Source organism: Pipistrellus kuhlii, unplaced genomic scaffold, assembly GCF_014108245.1.
Source record: "Pipistrellus kuhlii isolate mPipKuh1 unplaced genomic scaffold, mPipKuh1.p scaffold_m20_p_3, whole genome shotgun sequence".
NCBI classification, from domain to species: Eukaryota; Metazoa; Chordata; class Mammalia; order Chiroptera; family Vespertilionidae; genus Pipistrellus; species Pipistrellus kuhlii.
Window position 1 is genome coordinate 150,789,579 of NW_023425529.1, and position 27,231 is coordinate 150,816,809.

General features: G+C 43.5%; 1 protein-coding gene across 1 annotated transcript in view; it reads right to left on the minus strand.

The window, feature by feature from the left end:
• SLC15A1 (solute carrier family 15 member 1) overlaps positions 1 to 27,231 on the minus strand; it is a 51,017-nt gene that overhangs the window by 13,108 nt on the left and 10,678 nt on the right. Inside the window, exons 2-15 of the mRNA XM_036458439.2 lie at positions 19,554 to 19,570; positions 19,070 to 19,151; positions 18,828 to 18,969; positions 17,799 to 17,918; positions 15,592 to 15,691; positions 15,266 to 15,356; positions 13,423 to 13,506; positions 10,633 to 10,715; positions 6,340 to 6,426; positions 5,691 to 5,780; positions 3,614 to 3,658; positions 3,437 to 3,469; positions 3,264 to 3,352; positions 1,685 to 1,766 (exon numbers count right to left, since the gene is read on the minus strand). Of these exons, the coding sequence (XP_036314332.1) occupies positions 1,685 to 1,766; positions 3,264 to 3,352; positions 3,437 to 3,469; positions 3,614 to 3,658; positions 5,691 to 5,780; positions 6,340 to 6,426; positions 10,633 to 10,715; positions 13,423 to 13,506; positions 15,266 to 15,356; positions 15,592 to 15,691; positions 17,799 to 17,918; positions 18,828 to 18,969; positions 19,070 to 19,151; positions 19,554 to 19,570 (1,145 nt within the window). The remainder of the gene's footprint in view (positions 1 to 1,684; positions 1,767 to 3,263; positions 3,353 to 3,436; positions 3,470 to 3,613; positions 3,659 to 5,690; positions 5,781 to 6,339; positions 6,427 to 10,632; positions 10,716 to 13,422; positions 13,507 to 15,265; positions 15,357 to 15,591; positions 15,692 to 17,798; positions 17,919 to 18,827; positions 18,970 to 19,069; positions 19,152 to 19,553; positions 19,571 to 27,231) is intronic.

The window sequence follows — 27,231 nt, forward strand, 5'->3', positions numbered from 1 at the left end:
TTGCTCCTACCTCTAGGCCAGTGTTTCCCAAAGTGTGGTACGTGTACCCCTAGAAGTATGGGAAGAGTTTGGTGGGGGTATGCGTTGCACTGGAGTTTGGTGGGGATATGCACTGCACCGTGCTTAGCTGTACCTAATTCTATGTTCTCATGAGTACGAGGGGTACTCAGCGTTACGAAAATTATAGAAGGGGTACATATATGTCAAAAGTTTGGGAAACGCTGCAAGGGATGCCAGGTTATGAAGCCTAATCACTGAGGGGCCAGAGGAACCATAGTGTACATGAATGCTTATCTTGTGGCACCTGAGAGCTTCTTTCTCGGGATGCCTCCCCTCCAACTCTGGACACCCAGGCCTCAGCCCTGGACATGGCGCTCTAAACAGCCTCTCACAAATGTGTTATGCTCTCCTGCCTCCACACCTTTTCTCAGGGTTTCTGCTGCCTTTTCCCTACATGTCCTCTCTCAAATCCTATTGTCACTAAAGCAATCTATTTCTATTTCAGCGCCATGATTAATTTTCCACAAAGCTAGCTATGTTCAAGAGAAATGGAATACACCCATGATCATAGTAGCAACTAGTCATAATAGCCAAGAGGTGGGACAACCTAAGTGTCTATCAACAGATAAATGGATTAAAAAAAAATGTGCTATATCCATAAAACAGAACATTATTCAGCCTTAAAAAGAAAGGGTATTCTGACACATGGTCCACATAGATAAATCTTGAGGTCATTACATCAAATAAGTCAGTCATGAAAACATAAGTACCGTGTGATTCCACCTAATGTGGTACTTAGAATATTCAAAGTCATAGAGACAGAAAGTAGAATGGTGGTTACTAGGGGTTAGGGGTGGGGGAGGAGGAATGGGGAGTTGATGAATGGATGTAGGGTTTCAGTTTGGGAAGATGAAAAGCATTCTAAAGATAGTGTGCACAATAATATAAATATATTTAGCACTGATGAACTGTACACGTAGAAATGACTAAGATGGTAAATTTTGTTATGTATATTTTTATCACAATTAAAAATATAGATTAAAAAAGAGAGAAAGAAGGAGGAAAAGAGGGAGAGAGAGAAAGAGAAAGAGAGGGAGAGAGAAAGAAAGAGAGCTCTCTACCTCTTATCTTATATACCGTATAACACCAGTTTCCTAGGACCTGAGCTTAGACTAAGGGCATTAGTTTAGCCCCATTGTGGGTCCAATAGACATGAGAATTAGCTTGGGAACTAATCATTATTAGAAAAGTTATAATATAAAAGGGCAGAAGCCCATCAAGAAGACGACTGACACAGTTTTGAAATACTTTGTGAGTGCTGAACTTCTTTTCACTAGCTTTTTCAGGAGTTCATATAAATGCTAGTTTCATAAACTTATCTCCCATTCTAAAAACTGCAAAGGAAGCTCCTTATGTGAATGTGGTCCAGCTTTTCTCCTTATTGAGTGTGCCTATTGACCCTATTCCTGGCTGCATCCTTTGCAGAGATAGCACTCAGCTGTCCATGCTGTCAGAAAGGGACTATTTTGCCCCTGGAGTGCATGGTCCATAGTTCCCGGACAGTTTATTAGCAGAGATCCTGACCTCCCCTAATCCTTTCACTCCTGGAGTAAGAAGACTTCTGAACACCCCACCTGAATGCCTGAGCCCAGAACGGCCACTGGAGAATCAGAGGACAACTCACATCAATTTCCACCTGCAACACTGCAGCCACCACGAAAGACATGGAAGCCAGGAACATCCCGACGGTCATCTTCTTCAATGGGCTGATGAGACAAGCAAGAGAGGACTCCCAATCAGTCACATACAAACAAGCTAATGACATGCCCCCCAAAGACGCACTCCTCTCCCGCCCCCAACAAAACTCACTTCCTTTCCAAAACACATGACATTGGAAGAGCCCCTTCATTTGTTATTCATGACCAAGACTAGGGACACTACATGGAATAGAGAGCCTCATTTGTGTTTTTACATTTACTTTCCAGAAATTATAATTCGGGTGATACTCTGGATGATAGTTAACGTTTTATCTTCTAGATTATGGGGAGGAAGCCATTTTCCTCTACCCTTCTAGGTTTCTTTTGTTGGTCTAATAACTAAATTGACATGAGATAGATTAACAAGCGAAAGTAACCCAATTTACTTGCGTACGTATGGATGGGAATCCCACATACATGAGAGGTTCAGAGACAGAAAGGGAAAATGGGATATAGACAGCATCCTGAGTCAAGATGCCTTGGGGCTTCAGAGGGGAGGAGGGCAGTTTGTAAGATAACAAGAAAAGCAGTTGTTCAGTCACTTACATGTTTACCCTGTCACTTAGATAAGTCATAAAAAGTTATTTCTGGCAGAAACCGGTTTGGCTCAGTGGATAGAGTGTCGGCCTGAGGACTGAAGCGTCCCAGGTTCGATTCCGGTCAAGGGCATGTACCTTGGTTGTGGGCACATCCCCAGTAGGAGGTGTGCAGGAGGCAGCTGATTGATGTTTCTTTCTCATGGATGTTTCTAACTCTCTGTTCCCCCCCCCCCTCCTCTCTGTAAAAAAAACAATAAAACATTTAAAAATTTAAAAAAAAAGTTATTTCTGGTAATGACAAGCTGGTAAATAGGCAAGCTCCCCATATGCATAACATATATTCTGGTAAATAGGCAAGCTCCCCAATTTAATTTCTTCAAGGGAGAGACAGTTTTTGTAAACTGTGTGTGTGTGTGTGTGTGTGTGTGTGTTTTGTGAGCCTACAGGGTCTAGATTAGGTTTAGCTCAGAATATAAAATACTCTCTGGGCCAAAGGGGCACATCCCAGGGACGCCTGTTCTGAACAACCTTCAGCATCTCTGAGAGAGCCTTCATCAGGCTGCTAGTAATAACATTTTATTTTTAGGGAAAGTCTTCAGAAACATCAGCACACAGACATCTAATTCAAATGTATTTCTTTTTTTAATCCTCAACTGAGGATAGTGATTCTTGAGAGGGAGGAAGAGGGAAAAAGAGAGAGAGCATTGATCAGTTGCCTCCTGCATGAGCCCCAACTGGGTATTGAACCCACAATCTTTTGGTGCATATGGGATGACACTGCAACCAACGGAGCCACGTGGCCAGGGCTCACATGTATTTCTTTAAAAGCCCCCTCATAGAGACGGCGTTGTGGGAGAGGAGACAGGGTCTTTTTTTCCCACGGAGGCCTGGAAGCTGAGGGAGTTTAGCCCTGTTGCAAAGTCCTAGCACTGATGGGAGCCTCAACCCCAACCTGCCGGTCACCTACGTGAAGTTGAAGCCACATTTTTCAATCAGAGGGTACACCACAGCGTCTACGATCGGGACCATGATAACGATCAAGATGGCATTCACGGTCTGCAGACGAAGTGGAGATGGACCGTTACCATTGACTCAGAGGTGACTTTGATCTCCGAAAGCAACTTATGTATTTTCTCTTACCTGCATCTGATCTGGCTGAATGTCCAGGAGTCCCTAAAAACAGAGGGGGGAGGAGTTTCATTGGTAAGTGCCCACAGATGACCAACTGGGGGGTTGGGAATGTCATGAAAACGAAGGAGAAAGGGGGCAAAGGGACTAAAACAAAGGAACAGTGACCAGGGGATGTCTTAAACTTACAATTTTCCCATTCATTGTTGTTGCCTGCAGTGTCCACCTTGAGCCCTTAAAAAACAAGGAAGCATACTGCATCACTTGGGAACGTGGGTCTTTAAACATTTTACAAGTCAATGTTGATTCCCCCCCCCCCCCCCCCCCCGCCCCCAAATCGGGAGTGAGGTCTGAAATGTTATGGGATTTAACATTTCTTTTTTCAATGCGGGGTTCACCTCCCAGCTCCATGTAATACTGGGTGAGGAGAAACAACTTGCATTTCTGCTCTGCAAGTTAACATAACATATAATACCCCTGACCCTGACAGAGCACCTACACAGCTCTGCTCTGGGATAAAGCTGTCCTGTGAAGAGACCAAATGCATTTCTGAGGTTGGTGGGAAGCCAGACGTTAGCTGCCAGGAGAAAGCAGCTTTACAGCCTGAGGATATTCCATATTCACTGGCACCACAGTTTCCAGAGCATTGCTATTGCTAAGAGCCGTTTTGACAGCCCAAGCTGTCCTAAAATGTGATTCCGTGAAGAGAGTGACAAATTTAAGACTGAGCGGCCTCGTTACATTAAACCTATTTCCTAGGAAAAGACGACTCAGGACTGTACAAGTATCCTTATTCCCATAGAGGACTAAAAACATAAATGTTTCAATGTAACCGATCCACTCCACTAGGAGGACATCATAGTAAGTGCAGGGCACCGTTCTAATTCTTTTTTTTTTTTTTTAAATATATTTTATTGATTTTTTACAGAGAGGAAGAAAGTTAGATAGAGAATTAGAAACATTGAAGAGAGAGAGACATCGATCAGCTGCCTCTTGCACAACCCCCACTGGGGATGTGCCCGCAACCAAGGTACGTGCCCTTGATCGGAATCGAACCTGGGACCCTTCAGTCCACAGGTCGATGCTCTATCCACTGAGCCAAACCGGTTTCAGCTAATTCTTAATACAGGGGTGTATGCCCTAGTTCTCCATGTGGGTCCTCACAGCCTTGTGGAGGGTTACAATTCTTTCGGAAGGGTTAAGGGATTACCCCAAGACACACAGCTAAAAGGTGGTGAATGTGTTTCTAGTGCAAGTTCACATCCAGTAACAGGTTTGTATCAACGTGCAAAACTGCCTCCTTGGTGTTTCAAATGCTGTTCTCCATTTCACACTTACCAACAAGGAGATTCAATGTGTACGCACAACTCTTTTACAAGCGATGGCTTACCCATATAGCAATCCTCCCTGGACCATAAAATTACACATGCCTGCGAACTTTTGAAAAACTCCAGTTTCTAAAAGGAATAATATCTTATTCCTTTGACTAGTAGGCATCATACATTCAGTTATCTAACTCTGCATTGAGATGTTCCGAGGCCAGCATCTTACAGCCGTGGGAGAAAGAGCAGGCGACGAGGCAACAACCGGGGTCTAGTTCCTGCTCTGGTCAGACCAACTTTGGGGAGTCATCGTGCACCCTGGATGGTGCTCCTAAACCACGCATCCCATTTAGATGGAAAGATGTCAAGTTCCTGTCAGTTACAATATTCTGTAGATCCCAGAAAAGGTATTACATCTGTTTACCATGATGCATCAATGGGAAAACTCTTTATTCTGTGTTTTTATTTTTTTCTCTCAGTTTTTCTTTTCTCAATTTTTCCTTATTCTCAGTTTTTATTCGAAAGAGTGTTGGGCACTTTGATCCAGTCTCTCCTAATGCACCTTTACTTGATCACACCTAATTTTCCCCCTTGTTTTGCAACAGAGATGTGGCTAGAATAAGGTGACCAGATGTTCTGCTTTTGGTGGGACTGTCCCAATTTTTAACAATTTGTTTCGAGTCTCGTGGAGTTTTAAAAAAGTCCCGATTTTTGGAAAGAATTAGGCTAGCGCTAGAACCACCTAGAGGTTTTTTTTTTTTTTTGTTTGTTTTGTTTTGTTTTGTTTTGTTGTTGTTGTTGTTAAGAAACTCAATGTGATTAAGTGATCAAATAAATGAATAAAAGAGAAACTGCAAGAAAACTAGATACTATGGCTTGGTACATGGTAGAGCCCAAAGAACGTTTGCTACATGAAGATGTATGAAAACATAGTTTCACTTTACCTGCTGGTCGAACAAGGCCCAGAACATGGGGAGTGGAATATACAGGAACATCACCTTCGTAACCATCTTAATTTGAGAGATAAGCCGCTCCTGTGGTTGGAGTAGAGGAGGGGCTAGTCAGACAGGGTTATGTCACCAGCAATGTTAGGTTCAGTGTGGACTTATCTGCATCTGAAGACTGGCTGGGAGGTGATGAACAATTCCAAGAACCCTACCCCAGGTTCCTTTTGAGAACGAAAACTTCCTAAGCTATTTAAAGTATAAGTGAAAATGTCTGTGCAGGAGGTAAATTACTCAAATTTATGTAAATTCCACTAAATGTAAACTCCACCACCATCACCCTTTCACTCTTCTAGATTCAAACTAAAGTGCTGTGAGCACAATTACATATATCAATTGGCAGGTGGTACCAAATGCACATCTATGGCAAGATAATATTGTTTCCAGGTACATTATATCTATTGTTAGTCAAGTTCTTCTCGATAGAAAACAATCACACTCCCAGAGTCTTAGTTAAGATGCTGTTAAAGGTTCCGAGGACACAGTTGGTGATCTCGCCCAGGAGGCCTTATCAGGATGAGCTGTAACTGTGGTGCTCCCTTCCTAGAGGACGGCCCCTGGTGGGACACGCAGCAATGGGATCACTTACGTCATACTTCTCCCGGGCCCAGTCCAGCCAGTGCTCCCTTTTGGGGAAGTCCTTACTCCGGTGCCGAAACCTATTTTTGATGGCAAACTGAAGGAGGGAAGAAAAAGCAAATTTCAGGACAGAACTGATAACTTTATCAGGGAAACACTTTCAATTAAACTCCTTTTAAAGGAAGACGGGTGAGAGACGCAAAATATAAAAATGTATACTAGTACACTAGTATGACATTGCTAAAAGGTAGGATGCATTTATTTCTAAGCTCTTGCAATTTTCAAGTGAGTTGGGGTAAACAAAGTCACACTGTTACTACGGTACTCTACAGAGCAGCAGTCAATAGAAACATGACGTGTAACATTTATGTTTTCCGGTAGCCATATTAAAAAGCAACGGTGATATAAATAAATAAATAAACAAACAAACAAACAAACAAATACTCCAAAGGTCTGATTCAAAGAAAAGAAAGAAAAGCAAAAGGGAAACAGGTAAAATTAATTTTAAATGTATATTTTTAATCCAACAAACCTAAAACATGATCTTAATATGTAATCAATATTTTAAAAATTCACAAAAAGTTTTACATTCTTTTTTATACTGTCTTTGAAACCCAGGGCATACTTTATGGTTACAGCACATTTTAATTTGAGTGCTAAATTTTTATCAGGAATATTTGATCTGCATTTATATTTCATAAAATTTATGTTTGAAAACCCAGAGTTACATACTTAAGCTGTTTCAAAGATATTTAAAAATTTTTCAATAACTGAATTAAGTATCGTTTTTTAGATTTAAAAGGACCAACTCCATAGAAATACATATATAAGGAATTATATAATTTAAATTACTTTAAGAAAAATTTAACATTCTGTTCCCCAGTTGAACTTGCCACCTTTCAAATGTTCAATAGCCACATGTGGCTGGTGGCCACCATGTTATACAGAAGGTCTATAATAAATGGTACAGGCATATAAAGAACAGTGAGAACCCTCTACACAGAAATGAGTTTATAAAAAGTAATGGCTACAGTTAAACATATTTTAAAACACAGTAACACTGGTAAATATATATATATATATATATATATATATATATATATATATATATATATATATATATATACTGAACCACCATCATACAATTAAAAGCTTCTAAGATTCCTTGTTAGTAAGAGGCTTTCAGGAAAAGCCAGGTGCATTTGTAACTATGCAGCAGCAAGAGCAGCTAGTGGTGGGGCTAGTTGGGGACATGCATGCCTGAAAGGCAGTAACCCAAAGCTGTGGGCTGGTTTTGGATGCAGGGTAATAGTCTCATGATTCTAAATAGCATGGAGTTGTTCTTTTGGAGTTTGAGCTAAGTTGTCAGTTACTTGGGAAGGAAGGACTTGGAGAGATCATTGGTAAGATCCCCTCCTAGCTTGGAAAAAATTTGTGATGGGATTGATGTAATTTATGTAAGAGGAAAGTATGGAAGGAAGCAGGAATAGCAGAAAGGGAAGTGAACAAAACATTTCTGAGAGGACACAGTAATTTCACAAAGTAAAGTGCCCATATATAATTTAATGCAATAAAGCCAGGCAAAAGAAAAATTATCCACAACTATCTATATATTTATATCTATATCTATATCTATATCTATATCTATATCTATATCTATATCTATATCTGTATCTGTATCTCTATCTATCTATCATCTATCTATCTATCTATCTATCTATCTATCTATCTATCTATCTACAATATCTATCTATCTACAGGGAATATGCTAATTAGCCAGGCATCAGGACCTGTTGAGAAGAAGGCTACATGACCTCTCAGGAGGAACTGCAAGCAGATGGGCGGAAGGGGAGTGCGTGCAGCCCTCAGCCCCAGAGGCTGCAGGGAGGCTGGGGGTGGGGTGGGCCAGCGTGGAGCCACAGCACACAGGAGTGCCTGCCCCCACCCCAGCAGACACAATGCTGCGGCAGGTGCTACACTGGTCAGGCTCGGATCCTGGCTCCCTCCTCCCCCCCCCCCCTCCCCAATGGGAGTCTCCTCAATCACTCTCTGGGACTCTAGTTTTTTAATAATGTGACACACTTCCCCTGACTATACAATATACATAGTCACTAAAAATATGGGGCATCAACAGGGGAATAAAGTTATTTGACTCCATTACTTATTTCTGACTTTAAATGTGCCCGTATGTGCATACACCATGCAGCTGTGCATGGAAGAAACCACATTCTGCATGTTCTCATCACCAAACAGTCTCTAAACACGAGACCTCTGAGGGCTGAGTGACGTTGCACAGACGTGAGTTAGCCGTTTTCTCCCATGTTTGGTGGACTTACACAATTTCTGCTGCAAATATTTATTTTGTTTTGTGCTGCCGTTTTTTGCTGTTAAACAATATATCGATAACCTTCAAATGTGATTTTGTGCTTTTAATTTTTTAAAAGTTATGTTTTTATACTTGATTCATAAAAGGAAGATTAAGGACACTCCATGCATCTGACTCCTGACACGCAGCACCAAACCAGGCCTCTCCTGCTGCCCAACATGCACCAGGCACTGCTTGCCATGGTGATAGGTGAGGGGTGGTTTGGGTTTGATTTTCCATGTCCACTGATATCTTATAAGTTCAAGAATCATTTCTATGCCTCTTTAGTTGAGTTCTGTTTTGTGTCCTTTTCCATGTGGTGAATTTTATAAGAAAACTTAATTTAGCAAAACACAGGGGCGGGCAAAAGTAGGTTTACAGTTGTGAGCATACAAAACAGGTTATCCTTGTATTATCGGGTCTAGTAATAATTAATGTCGTTTTTAAACATTCATTTAAAATCTTGCTTGGCGTTGTCTTGTATTGACATAACCTTCAAACACATAGTATCTACAGAATGTGTGAAGTGCAATTAACAAGTTTTTCTTGAAAAAGTTTGTGTTTGGTTTGGTTTTTGTTGCAAAACTAGGGCTAAGAAGATGGCAGATGAAGAGCATATTCGGCACTGCATGCTTTACGAGTTCCAATTAGGAAGAAAAGCAAGTGAGGCTGCAAAAAACATCTGTAGTGCTCTTGGTCAAGATGCAGTTAGCGCCAGAAAATGCCAGCGTTGGTTTGAGAAATTTCGCGAGGGAAATTTTTCATTAGATGACAAGAGTGGTGGAGGCCATGTGTCCAATTTTGATCAAGAAGCTCTTCAAGTTCTTTTGGTGCAAAATCCTCAAATTACCCAACAAGAGCTTGCAACGACTTTAAATTGTTCACAAAAAACAATTTCCAATCAATTGTGTGCACTTGGCAAAGTCCAAAAGTTTGGAAAATGGGTTCCTCATGAGTTGACCAACAATAACCGTAATCAAAGAGTCACAATTTGCAGTTCGCTCCTCTCTCGTCAAAACCGTTTGCCGTTTTTAGAGCAAATTGTTACCGGAGATGAAGAATGGTGCTGTATGTTAATTTGAAAAGGTGGCCTCAATGGTTGGACAAAAATGAGGCTCCCCAGCCCACGCCAAAACCTGACTTGCATGCGAAAAAAGTGATGTTGTGTGTTTGGTGGAATTTTAAAGGAATTCTTCATTATGAACTTTTACCATCTAACCAAACCATTACAAATGCAGTGTATAGTGCCCAATTGGAAAGGTTAGCCCAAGCTTTAAGAGAAAAAGAACCCGCGCTGATTAATCGGAAGGGCGTAATTCTTCACCATGATAATGCACGACCGCATACTGCAAGAATCACTGCTGAAAAACTGCACCAGTTGGAATGGGAAGTTCTCCCTCAACCTGCATATTCTCCTGATATTGCCCCTTCCGATTACCATTTGTTTCATTCTTTGCAAAACTTTCTTCTTGGAAAAAAATTTAATAATGAAGAATGCCTCAAAAATGCATTGACCGAATTTTTTGCATCAAAATCACAAGAATTTTACAACAGAGGGATTAAAATGCTTCCTGAGCGTTGGGCACAAGTAGTAGAAAACAACGGCAACTATATTGTTGCTTAAATTTTGTTGTATTGTTTAAATAAATTTGATTTAAAAAAGTATTAGAAAATGACATTAATTATTACTAGACCTTATATTATTTAATAATCACTGTGTTTATTATATTTATATCATTTGTGTTATTATTAATGTTTTTATTTAGTATCCTTGCTTGTGATTTACCTTTCAGGTAACACTTTTGCCCACCCCTGTAGTAAAGAACAGTAATACAACGCTTAAAGGAGAGGCGACATTTCATTGACTTCTAATTCAAAGGAAGTGAAAGGTTCTGGGGTGACTAAATGCCACTGAGAGAGCGCGACTGAGATACTTACCCCAATGCACTTGGCCACATCACCCATGATGTTCCCCTGGGGCTGGAACTTCTTGTACATGCTGTTGCCAGCGATGAATACAACTGCAGGGCAAAATAAGGTGTGTAATACGGTGCTGTCAGAACTACCTGGGACCCAGAAAAGGTGCTTTCATTTGAGTTATAACCTTGTTTTGGACACACCAGGGTTACTCATAGAATGGGGGTTCCTCCCTCTCTCCCAGTGAAGAAAGTGCTTTTGATTCTAACAAACACAGGAGCTTCTGAGTACGGTTATATGTGTGTGTCTCACATACAAACAGTGAAGTCTACTATTATCCAAAACTTGGGGCTGCTCAAAGACTTATAAAGTGAGACATTTCTTGGTTCAGCTATGTAGGCACAAGTTGTTTCACTATGTAAAGGGGTACAAAGAAATAAGTGCTTTTGCATATAAGGTTAATGTATTACTCTATAAAGACAAAAATCAGCTTTTTTCAGTTGCAATGACAAGACAGAGTTCTTTTGAAAAAAATATTGTTTTATTGATTTCTGAGAGGAAGGGAGAGAGAGAGATAGAAACGTTAATGTTGAAAGAGAAGCATTGATTGGTTGCCATCTGCATGGCCCCTACTGAGGATTGAGCCCGCAACCAGGGCATGTGCCTTGACTGGGAATCAAAGCAGGATCTCCTGGTTCGTAGGGCCACTCTCAACCACTGAGCTACACTGGCCAGGAAAATTCTTCTTTTAATCATCAGAAAGAAATAACAACTATCTGTTGGAACTTTTGCTTACTCACATTAACAGAATTTATTCTGTGGTCATGGTACAGAATTACAGTTAAAATTATTTGCATCTGTAGCTCCAGTTTTACACAAGTAAAAGCACTTTTACAATGAAGCAACTCTTAGGACAGATATATTATAAAAATAACGCAGGGAAAAACAGCATTTCTGGAAGAAACTCTGAAAACACAATCTCTATTCTAGGATTTCTGATTATCCAATACCAGAATTAAAATTTTTTAAAACACTAATTGATCATCTGAATTGGACTTTTCCGCTCCCTTAAGAGAGGGCCTAAGATTTTGATAGTTGGAAATAATGCTTGCGAGTTGGCACCTATTTGCCTTTTTATAGATGTTCTTTATAATTAAAGAAAGATGAGTTTACTTGTAGTCTAACCCAATGCCAATTGTCCTTAATCAAACATGGATGGAAGAGATGGCCAATAGCCTAGTCTACATTTTTTTTTTAGGTCTACACTTTTAAAAAATATATTTATCATTGATTTCAAAGAGGAAAGGAGAGGGAGAGAGATAGAAACATCAGTCCCGTTATGGGAGATTGAGCCTGCAACCCGGGCTTGTACTCTGATGGGAAGCCCAAATGACCTCCTGGTTCATAGGTCGATGCTCAATCACTGAGCCACACTGGCCAGGCCAGTACATTTTTTAATTAGCTAATATTTTAATTTTTAAGCTTCTGATTAACTAAAGCCTAATTCAAACATAATATTGCTACAGATAGAAACTTCTAGAGAGGGTATTGGAACATAGGATTTGGCTTGTTCTCAATTCCTCCATAAGAAAAAGCATAATCTTTCATGTAAGAATGACTCATACAGGCTAAATGACAAGTTACCTAATGACAAGTTGATATAGTGTCCAGCCTAAAACAACAGTTTTGAAGTTCTCTCTATCTCCATTTCCTCACTCAGAATTAGAGAGAAAAAGGTATACATGAGCCTTTTAGGGGAGTGTGGCAGTAGTTAAACAATTATGGAAGAAAATGGACATATATAAAAGGGAGAATTCTGAGCTTGAAATGGCAATTGGACTCTGTTCCCCTCTTGTACCCAAAGATGTTGAAGTCCTCATCCCTAAGACCTCAGAATATGACTATTTGGAAATAATATAATTGCAGACAATCAAGGTAAGGTGAGGTCATTATGGTGGCCCTACTCCAATATGACAGGTATCCCTATAGAAAGGGGACATTTTGACACAGATGTACACACAGCAGGAAGGCCATGGGCAGACTGACATTCTGTTGCCACAAGCCAGGGTACCACGAAAGGGAGAGAGGCCAGCAGAGACACTCCCCAGGGCCTTACATGGGAGCATGACCCTTCTGACACGTGATTTTGGACTCCCAGCCTCAAGAACTGTGAGATAATGAATGAATTTCTATTGATAAAGCCACTCAGTCTGATATTTTGTTATGGCAGTCCTAGGAAATGAAAACCCCCACCATCTCTCAAGCCAAACTATCCCATGTAGAAATCTCTTCATACTTCCTAAAAAGTCAGTGCCAAGAACTCATGTGTGAATGAATGCGTCTAGTACACATATATTTATCCTATAGGGGAAATATTCTACCAGAAACATTTTGAGATGTTATACTGTGGAAATCTAGATGGAACTGGAAGTATTTAAACAACTGGACCAAGTTGTCATGTCTTCCAGTTGTAGATGAGCACATGTTGATAAGAAGGAAAGCCTTTAGCTATGGGTTCAGCTAGTCCAGCAGATTCACCATCTTTACTTCACTCTGCCTAAATAGTATCAAATGTTTAGCTGTCCAACTCAGTTGATCCCTTTTCCTGTAAACACTTTTTGATCTTATTCCTTCTGAAAAATGCCAACTCTACATTCTTTGACTTCTCAGAGCATGTTTAACATGGGTTGGCAAGTCTTCATACTATTTATCATTACAATTGGTTACATGACTTTTAAAAAAGTGGTCACAGTGATTAAGTAAAGGCTTCATCTGATATAGGATTGAATTAATTCAACTGATTCTACTTACGCAGAGCAATGGCCATGAGAGCAGCAGGAACCCCAAACGCCAGTGGGTAACAAGCTTGCTTACTGTGAATTCCACATTCTTGAACTGGGGAGAAATTACCAAATTAAAATTCATTATGGCATTGGTAACTCCCATCTAGTTCCCATTTTCTAAAAATCCCTAACTGGTTATTACGTATTGTATTGTTCTTCACTTTATATTTTAGACATATCCATTTGCCTCACTGATGTCAGTGCCAGAGGAGCAAAGCAGCTTTGTAGTAGTAAGAGCAGGAGATGGAGACAGGTCTAACCTCTGTCCCTATGTAGATGTCTGATTCTAGTCAAGTCAAAACCAGTGCTTACATTCAGTGAGTTTTCTTAGTGGGAGAGATAAAAATGAATACTCAGTAAATAAAATCAAAAGTAGGTTGGAAAATTTATCTTGTGTGTCCCTGAATTCATGCTAATTTGAAAATACTTAGATGACACAGGGCAGGGGTTAACAGACTTTACTGTGAAGAGCCAGAGAGCAAATATTTCAGGCTTTGTGGACCATTCAGTCTTTTTCCCAATGACTCAAGCCTGCTTCTGTAGTTTGAAAGCAGCCATAGACAGTACACAAATAGACAGTCTTTTCTACATTTTTGGATTTGACCTAGAGGCCAGACTTGGCTAGCTCTCAAATCCTAGGGTTTAGTATATAAAAAATTAAGACATTGGAAGAGGCAACAGAAAATTCTGGAAATCCTTTTAATGGAATGCTGGGGCCTCCAGGAATCTGATCCTAAAGAGGTTTTAACTTTGTCTTTGACTCTCTATTTCACAGTTCTATAGAGAAAGAAGTTAACTAGTAGAAAACATGTAATGACTTTTGTTCATGGCAAAGCAAAATAAATTCCTTCCCTGAAAAAGAATATAAATAATCTGTTAGTCAAATTCCTATTGTCACTGACTAGTAGCTTTCCAGTTTCCTTATTAACTATTAAATTATATAAAATCATTGTCACATGCTCATTTCATATTTGTGTGAGAATCATGATTTCACCTTTAAAGAAGTTATCTTGTAATACATTTTCTGATGCACCACATGCATAATAGATATTCTAGTAGATGGAAAGGTGGGGGGAGGTGAGGAAACATAACATAAGGCTAAAAACTACTAAATTTTTATACAAAACAAGTTGGAATGTGTTTTAAGTATCATCTCTAAACTACCAGTCTATGCAGAAAAACAGAAACCCCCATAAAATATTTTATTTCATATTTAATCTGATCCCATGGTCTAATTTGATCCCAAATATCCCCTTCAATGTGGGAATCCACAAACTCTCAGTGGATCCTTAGCAAGCACAAAGATCTGAGTGCTGTTGCCAGTTGCCATCTCATCCTCTCTCGGACAGTTCTTTTTGAAATATCTGACATGATAGGAAAGCAAAGAATAAAACCCTACCCACAAAATTCTCCCTAACTCACTCACTTGGGAGCAAAGCTGGAAGGCAAAAAAATGTATTTTTCAGAGCTTCTACTGTCTTATCTCTTACATGAATAAGGACTTTGCATTAGTGGTCATTTAGAAAAAGTGGCCGCTGTGCTAAGGATGCTATAGATCCTCCAGTGGTCATTAGGTTAAGGGATTCTAATGAGATTGAAGAAGAGATACAACTGGAAGGAAAAGAAGCCCATACTCTGGATTCCAATGTGTATTCTGTTTCGTGGCTGAAGTGAAATGGAGGGGCAGAGGACTAAACAAGCAAAGTAAGTACAAACTTTCCAAGTGATTTCCTCCCCACAATTAAAAAAAAAGAAAAACAGAAGCCCCCCACACCCTCTGGTTTTTTTTTATTTTATTTTTTTTTTTTTACCTCTGAGAATGGGAGTGACGATAGTAGAAATCAAACTTCCAGCATTAATGGCCAAATAAAAGATGGAAAAGAATCGGTTTCTTTGTTTTTCCTATAATAAGAAGGATAAAATTAAAGTATAATGAAGTTGGCTATAGAACAACCGATCCAACCTGATTATATAGCTGATAATTTGACCTTGCTTCAAACTTAGTTTTTGGTCAGTATTTCACTTTCAAGTCTACTTGAAAAGAATCCAGTGGTGCACAGACCTTGTGACGGTGGAATTTGATTCCTGGAAGTGTAGAGTCCATTTATGTGGTTTCTGTGAAGGCACGTGCTCTTACCTGGCCCTCTTCAAATTGATCTCCACCAAAGGCAGACACACAGGGCTTGATTCCTCCAGTACCGAGAGCTATCAGGCCCAGGCCGAACATGGACAGCGCCCTACGGGAAGAAAAGGGTGGGGGTATCGCTGAAATGTGAGATTTTAAAGGCAGGAACCTCCTGTTTCTTAGTTTCCTTCAGCAGAACAGGTGCAGCGGTAAGCACCGAGAAGGGACAGCAACCTCTATGAGAAGATAATGCGCAGGAATGCAGTCTGGACGGGTGAAGGGGACTTGATCTCATGGGCCTTTGTGTGTATTCTGTTATCTAATAACTTACTAGCTAGAAATTTTAAAGCAATAGCTTGAATATTGAACAAGGATTTTTTGTATGGGGTTCTTCTGCAGCCTTATCATTTTCAATAAAAGAATAGGTAAGTGAAATATTTAAGCATTGTCTCTGTATAATCTGAATAGACTCATAACAGTCATTAAAAGGCATTAGAAAACATGATTTAATGGCAAAGCCAAATATCAGGTTAGTTAGTATGATCTTAACTTGTTTACAGAAGACTGGAAAGTGAAGCAAAATGTTTATTATAATATTGCATACTATTAAAAAGATTATTTATAATAATTAGAAGGGATTAAAGGTCATTTATTTTTACTTACTTTTGCATAATCCAAGTTATCTGTTTTACTTTCTGAATTAAAAAAAAAAATCACTCATAGAATTTGCCAAACCTCATTTGTAGTTTTGTTAAGTGATAGCAGGTATTACAAATTTTAAGTTTTATGCGTGTGTTTTTTCATATCTCTTGATTGTTATGTGCTTTAAAGTGCTAAAAAATATTTTCTGAAACAAAATCTAGAACTACTATGCATAGAAAAAATTCTTTAAAAAATCACATTCATCTTCCTGAATTAACTGGTTGAAGCACCTCTTTCATTGTTTGCTTCTTAAGGATTTAAGTGCTGTCACTCTGAGGATTTTAAAAGACAACAAAACATGGCAGTTGCCTATAACACACCCAGCACTCTGGTGAGGATTGTAGGTATGCTCTAATAGGAACTCTGTGAGCAAGAAAAGCAGCTAAGCTTTCCTGAGCACTTGTCACTTGCCAGGCAGTGCTCCAGGTGCTCCACCTGGATTAGCACACACAGTCCTATCTGAGGCAGGTGCTATTACATATGAGGAAACCTAGGCACAGAGGTTAAGACACAACCAGTGAGGAGCATAGACAGAATTTGAACCCACGAAGTCCATGTTCTTTTAATCAATATTGTAGATTAGGAAATTGGGGCGTGGAGAAGATAAGTTGCCCCAAGCCTCACAGCTGCTTTGGGGAAGGGCTGGGGGTCAGACACTAGAAATCTGAGCTGCCAGACTGAGCTCATAGTCACCACCCTCGACCAGCACAGTTTCCTGTGGGCACCACCGGTGTTACAACAAAGGACTTGTCTGGACAAGCAATTTGACTGATGAACAAACCAGAAACTCGGAGGCTGCAGATAGGAATTTAAATTTCTTTCTTTAAAATTTTTTTTTAAAAAATTGATTTTAGAGAGTAAAGGAGAGGGAGAGAGGGACAGTTCAGTTATATTTTCCCAACCGATAAGATGGTTTATTTAGAGATCAAGGAACCGAAACACACGGACAGGAAACAAATCTTGGCAACTTGTCTACTAGACCAGACTGCAGTGAAGGAAATCAATCTCACAAAGGAGCACTTGTCAATGGCGGCATCAATGCTGGCATCCATCAAGAACTCAGAACATACTGCTCGAACAAGTATTTATGAAACCGAGTTAATGGGAACTCAGCAAAAGTGTAGTAAGTACAAGACAGAAGACCAAAGGTACAAAGTCTTGAGGAAACCTGGTCCAATTGCAAATCAAGATCAGTGGCAGTAATGTCTGTCCCTCCCGGGAACATGATGATTAACAGGGCGGTGACTATGAGCTCAGTCTGGCAGCTAGTAAGTATCCTGTGCACTGACCACACGCCACGTGACATGTACCCCAGACAGCAGGCCTTAGTGAGCAATGACTCCAGACAACTGTTAGGATGGCAACGTAATGAAGACCCAACATTTAAGTCAATTGAACGGCTTTCTCTACATCGCTGTAAAGTCCTCCTTACATTACGGTGAAGTTCAAGGTGAGAAGCTGGAGCACCAAAGAAGCAACCAGTGGGAGGGGGTCGGGCAGCAGGTAACATAACTCACACATGTAAAGGGAGATTGTTGGGGGTTCCATTGTGGTCGTAGTCTGAGAGTTCGTGGATGGAGCTGACTGCGATGACTACCTGCCCAATGGTGTAGACGATGGAGAGCGACACGATGGTCCTGTGTGTAGAGGGGTTAAGAAGACCCAAGTTAATTGCACAATTCGCTTCCTACCCCACCACAAAAAGGCGCCCGGCTTCAAGCTTTCAAGAGCCCGGTCATGGATGTACTTGTTCCTCAAATGGAGTAAAACTGGTAACTCTTAGAAAGGCAATCTGCTGTAGAATTTGTTGCCCAGCTTGCAAGTGCAGAGCAAAGACTTGCTCAGAGGAGCCGCAGCAAGGAGGGAGATGCATTTTATCTTCGAACTCTTGGAAAGACTCAGTATTTTATTTACCTAACTACTGACATCGGTACTTGTCTCTCTAGACAACAAGAGACGCATGTAACAAACAACATTTGGCCGGAGCAGACCACTGCTTGTTTGTGTATTGAGTGATTTTGAGAGTGTATTTTCATGCTTCTGTCCACATCATGCGTTGGCCTTGCAGAGCCTTGACTTCTTTGCTGATTAAGTCCTAGGGACTTCCTGATAACCCCCTCTCGAGTGTACTTGACCAAGGGCTGCGTGGTTGTCCCATTCCCTCTCTGTCCACGGAGCAGTGTGAGCCTTTTGCAGCTGGGACATCAGTTGGGGAGCTTCTTTGTTCTCCCTGCCCTTAACTCAATGCTTCCCACATCGTTAATGATCGATGGAATCCCTGCTCCTATTTCAAGATGAGACAAAGATGTTATTGCTGCTTGAAGGAGGGCAGGGGAACCTACAAATGCCACTTGCACTCACTGTTAAATGCCAGGCACTGTGCCACGCTTGGGGGGGGGGCGCTGATGAGCAGAAACAGGGTCTAGCATGCTCTCCTAAGAGTTTTAGGTTCCCGATTCTTTGCCCCCAGAACCCATCATTTCAAACCTCTAAGCTAATAATTACTTTTTGGCTTGCCTGGGAACAAGGAAGTTGCAACTACTCACGAGAATTTTCCCAGCCAGGAGTCGGCAATGAGAGCGCCGAGAATGGGCGTCAGGTAGCAGAGAGCCACGAAGGTGTGGTAGATGGCGGTAGACAGGTCGTCGTCCCATTTGAAGAACCGTGTGAAGTACAGGATCAGGAGTGCTTTCCGTGGCAGACAGGGCAGGGGAGGGAAACCACAGTTAGGAGTGGCCGTGGCAACTGACGCTCAGCACGCAAGAGGGTGGGTGTCGAGGATAGTTACCTTTCATGCCATAGTAGGAAAATCTTTCGCAGAACTCATTGATGACGATGAAGAAGATGCTCAGGGGGTAACCAAAGCAACTCTGACAAAACAACAACGGTCCAGGGTTAAAATATGCTCCTTGTCGGCCCATTTTCACAAACGAGTGCCAATGGCATGAAAAGCAACCTGTGCCTATCGAGTCAGTTGTCAGTGACTATCCAGAGGTAGAATCTTACAATTAAAATTTTTTTTATTCTCCTACACTCCACACAGAGACAACGATGAAATGAAGCGTCTAGTTCTGTTAGTCTGAGAAGGGCTGCACAAAGCATTTCCTAAAGAGAAGGAAAGTCTCGTAGAAACTCGGGACTGCCCTCTCACGAATGATGGATGCATGACTCACATTTGTTAAGTGAATGAAGCACAAATGTAAACATTTTGGAGCAAAACAGACTAGAGTTTATAAGGTGAAGCTACACAGAAAAGAAAAAGGGATACTTACATGTGATTTGGACAACCCTGAAAGAAAAACAAAAATGCCACTATTAAAGTCAAATAATTAAAATGCTTTCTGCTGAGTCTAAACTCAGACCCTGTGACTTTTCCTGGCAGTCAGATGTGTTGGCCAAACCCCTGCAGCCACTTCCAGGATCCCAGTCCTAGCCACACCTCTTGTGCAGAGTCGGGCCTGGCAGCTGCATCTGCTCTTAATTAGCTCCAGACAACTCTCCTGTGGGTCAGAATAGAGAACCAGAGGCACAGAGAATGGTGCCAATCCCATTTCCTCCTTAAAACACTTCAAATTTGCCCACTGCCCACAGGATAAAATCCAGACTTTTAGTGTAGAGGGCCCCCTAGGAAGGCACCTGAGCATTCTATATTGGCCCCTCTTGCCCTTTTGGCCAAAGAGGGACCCTCTTCTCGCAGTCCACTTGCCCACAGCTGTTGCCTGAGCTTTCACTTCATGTCGAGGGTGAAGCCTCATGGTGGCTGGTACCATGGATCTGTCTCTCGCCCAGAGGGGTGAGCTGGGCCCTCCCTGGAGAAGAAACCTGGGTTCCCCAAGAAATATGATCAGTGCTGGGGCCTCACCAGCATGCATGGGGATCCCAAGGCAGGTGCTGGGCGTGGAAGCATCTTCTTTACTATCTCACAAGGTCAGCAGTGAGGGTTCAACCAGCATTCTTGTTACCTGGGCCCCCCCTCCTTTCAGCCCCTTCCCCAGGCAGAGAGGGCTCCCACAATACCCAACCATTTGATCACTGAACAGGTGTGTCCCCACCCAAAGTTCTTCATGCACAAAACAGCAAATCCTTTGCCAGGAATGCTCCTTGTATGTCCTCCTTCCCTTCATGAAGCCTTCTCTGACCTCCTATGCTGCCACAATGCAACAACAGCTTATATTTCCGCCTCCCCTTTAGCGGAAGAATCATGTGCTGTCCCATCTCTACTTTCTCAATACCTACCGGAGCAGGGCCCATTGGTAGAAGTGCAAAAAGACAAAAGGTCAGAATCCAAGTGAGTTGGCACAAACCACATGCTATTGACCATCTTCTAAACGTAGTGCCTTCATCCCTGTTGCCCAGCTCCTCTGTCTCCTCTGAATTTTGACAAGACTTAACCCATAGTCTTATCTCAAGTCTTTACATTTCCTCCTGCTTCTTTATATACTAATGCATTGCCCAGTGTTAGTACAGAAAGAGGTCTGTGTCTGTGACATGTGATCATCTCCATGGGGGATCATCTCCCTCCTCCTCTGAGCCCCCATTGACCACATCTTAGAGTTCTTTGCTTATTAGGGTCCCCTAAACAGTCCCTCCTCCTCTATTAGGAATCAGTGACCCCCCAGGAGTAGTTCTCAAACTGAAGTGTGCCTCAGCATGACCCTGAGGGCTTATGAGAACTGGTTGCTGGAACCCATGCCCAGAGTTGCCATCTCTGTAGGTCTGGGATGGCCCATTGAGTTTGCATTTCTAAGGTGATGTGGCTACTCAGGTCCAGGAATCCCACTTTGAGAACCACAGGTGAGCTGTGATGTTGAGTTGCCCGATTGATCTACATAAATACGTTTTGCCACTTCTCTGGCCCTGAGACCCAGACAGATCCTTCGTGCCAGTTCGGAGCAGGAACTGAATATAGAAGCTGCTCAGCACACAGATGTCTCCACCAAGCCTCCCCACCTCAGGCTCTCACACGGTTCCTCATTGGGGCCCTTCCTCTCCCATCTGCCACTTTGTGTTTTCATTATGTGCAAACCCAGGGCCCATCCCACAAGAAACAAAACTGTGAACTCTGCCTGAGGGACTCTGCTCTTGGCCCAGACCCGCGTGGTGTTTCCGGCCTTCACCTGCTCATCCGGCAGGGCCTTCCTTCCCGATTCTGGTCATGCTGTCTGTGAGCATTGGCTCTTCTCCAGCGCAGCATGGCCACACACCAGACGATCTCACTTTTGCCCCCGTAAGAACAGTGATGCTATTTCAGTCCTTGTCCCAAGGAGGGAAATAAACTGTCTGGTCTCACGGGACTCCGATTCCGAGCTCTTCTTACCCATAAAAGTTCTGCAAGGAGATTCTTCAACCCTAAAAACTCTTTGGTTTTTTTCTCTCTCCAGTTAGACTTCCTTGTGGGGATGGGCTGCTCTGAGGAGCATCATGTGAAGAACGCGGGCATGGGGCCAGACATGGGATTGAATCTCTGTCCTGTTGCTTTCCAGCTGTGACTCTGGGTGAGCCCATCTTTCCTCAGACTGGCTGCCGATCAGAGGCAGATAAAGGCCACCCACCTCACAGGACCGCTGTGCATGCCCCGCGTGAAAGCCCCAGCCAGAGCTTGACGCAGCATTCAGAGGGAGATGCTACTACCTAGGCATCCTCAGCACCTCGCACACTGCTCTCCAGAGGGGACATTAAATGTTTGTGGAATGAATATGTCCCCCAAAGAACCAGTGGTATCGGTCATCAAGCACCATGTTCCAATTCTGGCTCTGCCACTCGCTAGTTCTATTGGCCCCTCCAGGCCTGCTATCACCCTCTGCCCATGAGGCTGACCTGCATGGATTCCATCAGTGTTCCCCTTGTCCACCCAATTCCCCATATGGTTTGGCCAGTGAGGAGTACTGGCAGGAGATCAGAAGGTCAGGTGTCCCTTTTCCTGGTTCCTTCCCGAAAAGGTCACCTGAGACTGCTCTGTCCTCAAGTGACCGATACAGCTCCTCTGAAGCTGACACTTTCCATGCGGCTCTCTCCTCCCAGGGCTTGGTCACTGTTTTATACCACTTTCCAGGGGTGGTAGCAATGGGGTTGGGACTTGGGGTTCCTGCACTATCATGTCTGGTTCCCATAATCAGTCTTTCCTAATTAGTCTTTTTTAAACAAGTGCTCCTATTTTGAGTGTGCCATTTGTTTCCTGATGGGACCATGACTGACACAGCCCACAAGTCAGATTTCACCCCCAGACTGGGGAGAGCGACACCCCCCAGGGAAATGAAAGGACCTGTGCTCTTGTAAAGCCCCCTGGCAGTATTCAGGGTCCAGCTTCATTGCAGTGGTGCCTGGTCGAACTCAATCAGAGAAGGGGCCAAAATCTAAAATCCAGCCTAAATCGCGGGCCGAATGGTTTACTGAACAGTCATAAACTGTCATTGTGATGGAAACGCAGCAGAGTGCAGTGATGACAGCGCGGTGCGGGCCACATTGCAAGGCCTGGAGGGACGGATTTGGCCCGCAGGCCTTGTGTTTGACACATGTGACTTACAGTATATGGGGACGTGGCAGGGCCCAACAATGCTCCGCCCACTAAGACTTCATATCATGTGGTCTTATCACTGTCTCCCACAGCCCAGGCCCAGCAGGGAGTGTCACCCACATGGGCTCCAACCTTCTCTAGGACAGCAGGAGGGAGGTATGAACACCCAGACTCAGCCGAGAGAGCCTGGGGCTCCCCTGCAATCCTTCCTTTTGCAGATTTCTCGGAATTTTGGTTTCCAGGGAAAGACTTTCCTAAGTATTACTAGTTAACACTGATTACTGCTAAACAATAATGGCAAAGGTTTTGTTTACGTCAAATGTAAATATAGTGTTGTAGGAAAAAAAAAAGACTGAAACAACCAGAGAGCTTAGGTCTCGTTGCAACCATTGCACCCGGAACTACATGATGGAAAATGAAATGTCTAAAGTCGCAGCAAGAGAAAATCCGAGTGCCCAGACATCGCTCAGGAAGTTTTCCAATCTCTGGCAGGTGTGCATTCCAAAGGTGTGCACTGCCGGGCAGAGGTTGGCAAACTGTTCCGCTGCGGAATTCAGCACTGTTTACTGGCTGGAATACTGCAGTCAGCACTTTAAAAAAAAAATCTTTATTCACCTGTGTCAACAGGATTGCTATCTTAGAAAGTGGACGTCACGCGTAGGGTGAGTCTTAAGTCTGAACTCAGCCCAAACCGGTTTGGCTCAGTGGTAGAGCGCTGGTCTGTGGACTGAAAGGTCCCAGGTTCGATTCTGGTCAGGGACATGCACATTGGTTGTGGGCACATCCCTGGTAGGAAGTGTGCAAGAGGCAGCTGGTCGATGTTTCTCTCTCATTGATGTTTCTAGCTCTTTATCCCTCTCTCCTCCTCTCTGTAAAAAAAATCAATAAAATATATATATTAAAAAAAAAAGTCTGAACTCAAATCTCAACTCAGTCACAAGAGTCTGTTTACTTGAGTACAATTGTGCCTGTTCTTGGTACCGAATCAGCCTAGTGGAGTGGTCTGACGTTTCTAGCATCATTAACAGGTCACCTGGACTTAGCTGCTGGTCTGAGTCAAACAGTCTAGAATCAGGCTCGCCACAAGCTCGCTTGGCCAGCACGGGGCACAGAGCAATCACTGAGTCAAGACCTGTTCTTGTTTCTAGGCCAGCAGTGCTTTTGTCTTTCTTTTGGCTAAAGACTCTAATAAAATAAATGTACATGATAGATTTCTATGGCTGCTGACTGGGGGCAATAGCAGGAAAAAACAAGAAAGACGGTTTAATCACTTCTCATTACTTAATGAAATCTCTCCGTTATGGTATTTCCTACTGTCTAACAATGCACATTCCATATATGGAACCATTTAGGGGCGGGGGGGGGGGGGGGATGAACTTATGGTTTGTTACCTAGACATTAAGAACACCCTCAGCCGAAACAGATTTGGCTCAGTGGATAGCGCGTTGGTCTGTGGACTGAAGGGTCCCAGGGCCGCTGCCGAGGAGGAGTGGTCTGCAAATGGTTCCATCAACCCGGGTTAAACTAGGTTGATCCTTGTTCCTTTAGGTCAGGGGTGGGGAACCTTTTGTCTGCCAAGGGCCATTTGGATATTGATAACATCTTTCTCGGGCCACACCCAATGATCAACTTGCTATATTTGGTCAAACATTTAGTTAACTCACCCCTGATGCCTTGGAGAGCCAGACCAAATGGTTTTGTAGGCCTTATACTGCCCCGGGGGCTGGACGTTCCCCACCCCTGCTTTAGGCCACGCAGGTGCCTTACAAAGTAGGTTATGTGGGAGCCCAGAGAATGCAGTGGCTTCTGCTAGAATAGAGCCTCGCTCTTAGCCTGAGTGGTTATTGGTAGGTACATTGCCCCTGTAGCTAACAGGAGGAAGGACCTGGGCCTTGGAAACACGGAGGTTGAACCGCAATCTGGAGACATTCTTCCGAGCCACGCGGCTTTGTTCAAAGCACCTACCCACGGGACCCCCACTCCTTCACCAAGAGAGGCTAACGCCTTCTTTGCAAGATGTATCAGACAGAGTTTCCATGAGGTTTGCTATGCACTGAGTGCCATGAAGACCGCTGGGTAGGATGGATGGATGTTTGCAATGAATGGACTTAAAATGAAAATATGGACAAGAATTTTTCGTGGAGAGCCTTGGCCGGGGTGAGAAGGCTCTCAAAGAAAGATGCACTCCCATGCCGAGACCAGTTTGGCTCAGTGGATAGAGCGTCACCCTGTGGACTGAGGGGTCCTGGGTTCGATTCCGGTCAGGGGCATGTACGTTGGTTGCGGGCACATCCCCAGTGGGGGGTGTGCAGGAGGCAGCTGATCGATGATTCTCTCTCATCGATGTTTCTAACTCTCTATCCCTATCTCTTCCTCTCTGTAAAAAATCAATAAAATATATTAAAAAAAAAAAAAAGATGCACTCCCCTCCAGGGTTGCTCCCATTCAGAAGCAGAAGGTCCTTCTGATGTCACCCTGCGAGCTTCAGGCATGGAGATTAGGATAGAGAAAAGTCAGTCTTTTCAAGAACAAGCCATTAGCAGGCCCAACTTGTCAATCCAGCTCAGCTGCTTTTCTGATGGACAGACTACAGTGTGTGACTCCTGGGTAGCTGGAGGGTTGAAGGATCGTTTTTAATTCTCCAGGGCAGTGGTTCTGAGTGGGGCTCTGGACCAGCAGCTATATCTGGAAACTCATCAGAAATGCAAACTCTCAGGTGCATCTGGGACCTACCTCATTAGAAACTCTGAGGGCGGGGCCTGCCTCTCTGCATGCTATCAAGCCCTCCTGAGGACGCCCCACTGCTGTGGTTGGGGTTTGGGAGGACTCTCTGCTCTGGAGTGACGCTGGGGCGGAACGAAAAGGGCCTGATGCCAAGGTGTGCACACTGAGTGGCCACTCCTGTCCAGGGGATCAGCTCCTCTGAAATGACTCTGCTATTCCTTCCTGCTTTCTGAGGCTCCATCTTGTCTTACTTTCTGGCGTCCTGTCCACCCTGAGCTTCCCGAGATGGAGCCTAATCTCTAGCCTGGCCAGCTTTCCGCTGCCTGCAGGGTCAGACCTGCTCAGCACAGCATGCGAAGCCCTTCGGCTCCCGCCTTCCTGCACCCCACACGGAGGAAGGCACAGGACTCCCTGCTCCAGGCCAGGCTCTTCACAGCTGTCTGCACCGTTAGGGCAGTTAGCACCCTACCCGTCCCACCCCCTCAGCCTCCCAGATACTCTCTCCCCCTTCTTGGATCTCTTTACAACTGCCCCTGACAGAGCAAGTTGTTCTGATTTTTTGAAAATGTTACAGAGCTGCATATACTATTTTTCTTTTTTTTGGAGAAAATAGTGTGCACCACTTCAAAAATAGCCTACCAGGATATGCCTGATGCATACCTGGGGCTGACCTGGGGCGAGGTGATGAGGTGGGGGGTTGGGTGAGGGGCAGGGGGAAGAGGAAGGAGCTTAGGTGCCTTGTGCTGCACATTCGGTCTGATTCCTGCCCCCCTCCTCCCCCAAACACACAAACACACACACACACACACACACACACACACACACACACACACACTCACACTTGATCAGCTACGATTAAGACGAGAAACGTGCTTTTCTTCTTCCAGACCAGCAGTCAGGTTAGCTCAAGAACCGGTTCTGGACTTGTCACCAGCCCTTGGTTCTCCAGTGGCTCTCCTTGAGGCTATTTCTTGTCTGACTTGGTGACTTTCCCCCTTCATATGAATGTTCTGTCACATTTCCCACTCTCAGGGTTCCTGCTAGTCCATATGGCGCTTTCCTAGGCATTAGGAAACTGTGATCTTGCAGGCCAGCTGCTGTGCTGGGAGGTGTGGCTGACGAGTGGACAGTGGCGTGGCGCCCAGAAGCAAAGGTGTCCCGAGTGGATGCATTGCTTGGTAATGGAGCAAGGGCTGCATCCTAGGCCCTGGGGTCCCTCTGTGGACGGTAGCCCTGCCCGTCTTTCAATTGTGTGAGTGTAATTAAAAGAAAAAAGAAAAAAAAGAAATGGACTCCTTTCCTCAGCTACCTTCTTCCCCACCATGAGAGAATCTACTTTTTCCTTGATAGATACATCAACAAGTAGCTACATAAACAGGGAACACACTGGTGTGTGGTCATCAAAATGCCACATGAATCTGGCCATGAGCTGTCTTACCGCACCATGGCTGAAAGCAAATGAATGACCGGTCTTCTGAGAACTAAGAGTGTCAGCTAACCCCAACAACACGAAGCTACTTTAGAAATGTGGGGAAATCAGTGCTAAAGGGACAGCATAGGGTTTATTAAATGACTTTGGCATGATACCACTGCAGGGAATGGCTGGGCTCTGGGGCACTGGTGACCTTGCTTTACCCACGCAGGCCACGGAGGCAAAGGCGAGAGCTCTGCTGAGGAGGACAGGGCTCTCTGTCTTGCCCCCTGGGGAGAGA